This window comes from Triticum urartu, chromosome 2A (assembly GCF_056163025.1).
Source record: "Triticum urartu cultivar PI428250 chromosome 2A, HENAU_Tu73, whole genome shotgun sequence".
Lineage (NCBI taxonomy): Eukaryota > Viridiplantae > Streptophyta > Magnoliopsida > Poales > Poaceae > Triticum > Triticum urartu.
The window spans coordinates 678,528,097-678,530,406 of NC_141874.1; the positions used below are offsets into that span (position 1 = coordinate 678,528,097).

At 61.1% G+C, this 2,310-nt stretch overlaps 1 protein-coding gene across 1 annotated transcript; it reads left to right on the top strand.

The window, feature by feature from the left end:
- The first annotated feature begins 293 nt into the window (after positions 1–293).
- LOC147986667 (uncharacterized) lies at positions 294–1,875 on the top strand. The gene has a single exon (XM_087544875.1). It carries the CDS (start codon positions 787–789, stop codon positions 1,642–1,644), a length of 858 nt encoding a protein of 285 aa, XP_087401001.1. The 5' UTR covers positions 294–786; the 3' UTR covers positions 1,645–1,875.
- The last annotated feature ends 435 nt before the right edge of the window (positions 1,876–2,310 follow it).

Here is a 2,310-nt window from a genome sequence, read left to right on the forward strand (position 1 = left end):
GCTCCAGCGGCAGCAGCTCGCGCGGTCGGAGAGGCGAGGACAAGGGAGGAACATGAGTTATTGACCCAGGGGAGACAACATTTATTCAGGTGCCACATTGTGCTGAAGTCCGGGTTGAAAATGCAAGAAGACAAGGGGCTAAGTGTAAAAAGTTGCGCGCTGACCAGCCAGGCCACTTTGCATCCAGTTTGTGAGCTTGTGATTGGTCTAGGACTAAATTTGCACATTCATTGTAAGTTCAAGGATGAAATAATCAGCTTTTCAACTACAAAGACTAAACCATCACCTGACATGCAAGTTCAGGGACCTGGGGGGCTATTACCTCTACTATCACAGTATGTGGCTTCAGTGTTAGCATCAGAAAAATTATGTAGCTCCAAAGCTGTTCTGGAAAATCAAAGATCTGCTACTATACTGATTAGTTACGTTACTTTAGCGGTAGACGACAGTACGTGGAGTCCAAAGCACTACTACAGTGGAGTAGTAGATCGACAGATCGATGGGGCGGTCCACATCCGACTAGGATACTCGCTCTTAACTAATCAGCCCGACTGATCCGCTTAAAAACCCAACTAAATTACTCCCACAGACGCATCTCTCCTCCGCCCTAAACAAACCCATTTGAAAACTACCCCGACTCCACTTTGCCAGCCTACAAGACCTCCCCGCTCCTCCAACCCGCCCTCCCTCCCTCCCTCCCCGGGTCCGTCCGTCACGCCACGGTCACCACCGCGCCCAAGTCCAGCTAGGGACGGCAATGCGCAAGGCAGCGGCGAGGAGCGAGCCATGAGGTGCCGGACGCACCCCTACGAGAGCGCGGTCGGCGTGTGCGCCGCCTGCCTCCGCGGCCGCCTGCTCGCGCTCGCCGCCGCGCAGAACCAGGCGCCCTCGCTGCCCCCGACGCCGCCGCCGCCGGAACCGGTCCCGCTCTTCCCGAGGTCCGTGTCGCCCTACGTCTGCCCCCGGAAGTCCGATGCCGCCTCGGGGCCCGGGCCGGGGGCGTGGCGCCATCCGTCCAGCCGCCTCTTCTTCCGGACGCCCCAGGTCGGGCCCGGCACCGGCTTCGAGGAGGGCGACATCGGGTTCCAGATCAGGCGGCGCCGGAGCGGCAAGCTCTCCGCCCTCGCCGCGCTCTTCGGGGGTCACCGCCACCACCAGCACGACGGATCGGAGGAGAAGGGCGCCGATGGCGGAAAGGAGAGGAAGCACGGATCTTGGCTCGCGGGGATCATGCCGCGCGCGCGCGGGCGCCGGAAGGAGGAGCCGGCCGCGGAGTCGCCGCGGCCCCCGCGGCGGCGCTCCTCCCGGGCGATCAGCAACCGGGGGCTCTCGCCGGTGCGGTGCTCGTACGAGGACAGCGAGGAGGGCGGCTCGGTGGCGGACTCGCCGTGGCGGCCGTCGCCGATGCGGAAGACGCCCTGCCGCCGCCTCCTGGGCGGCGCCGGGGCCGGCGTGTCGGGGTTCGCGGTGTGCATCAGCCCGCTCGTCCGCCCCAGCCCGGCGCGGAACCACCACCGCGCCCCCCCGGACGCCCCCGCCCTGTCCGGCGAGCTCCGGCCGTCGCCGCTGCACCATCCCCCCTCCGGCTCCTCGCTCCACCACTGCCGCTCCTGGAAGCTGGCCGACGGCGGCCGCTTCCGGTGAGACCAACCACTGTCCCGCCCCGCATATTCCGATCGTCCGTCCCAGATTCCGCAGAGGCCATTTTTTTTCGGGGCTTTCCCCCCTTTAGCTTTACTTGTAAACTGGAGAAGGAATTTGGTGCCCGGATAGGGGCTCCGCTCCGCTGACATGTGGGCCACTGTATTGGCGCCTGTCAGCTGAGCATGCTGTAAAAAAAGCTTCATGTGCCTGTGTATACTAGCAGTTCATTTATTTGCGTGTCAGGTTATCACAGTATTTTTTTTGTGTTTGAGATTCTGCGACGGATCTACAAATTTTCGAGCTGCGTGGTCATGTGGGTGGAATTGAATGCTGGCTGGCGTTATGAACGGGGAGAGATCTAGTGTCTCGGTGGAGGGCTGACACGGTCACGTTCGTTTCTTACGTGCACATGTCGTCGTGAGCCGTCCATGGTCTACGGAGTAGTTGCTGGGCAGAGGTGTCTGTTGGTTCCGGCGACGGAAATTTGTTACTGCAATCGTCGATGCCATTGGGTTGATGTTTCCATCGCTCTGATCTTATTTGGCTGGAAGCGGTCTCAAAGGCTTATGGAAGCTTCCGATCGCTTCTGGAACAAATCAGCGCAGCACGGGTTGCGTGACATCGCAACCGCAGGCTTCTGACTTGTGCGTTCCTTCCACAAGGCCG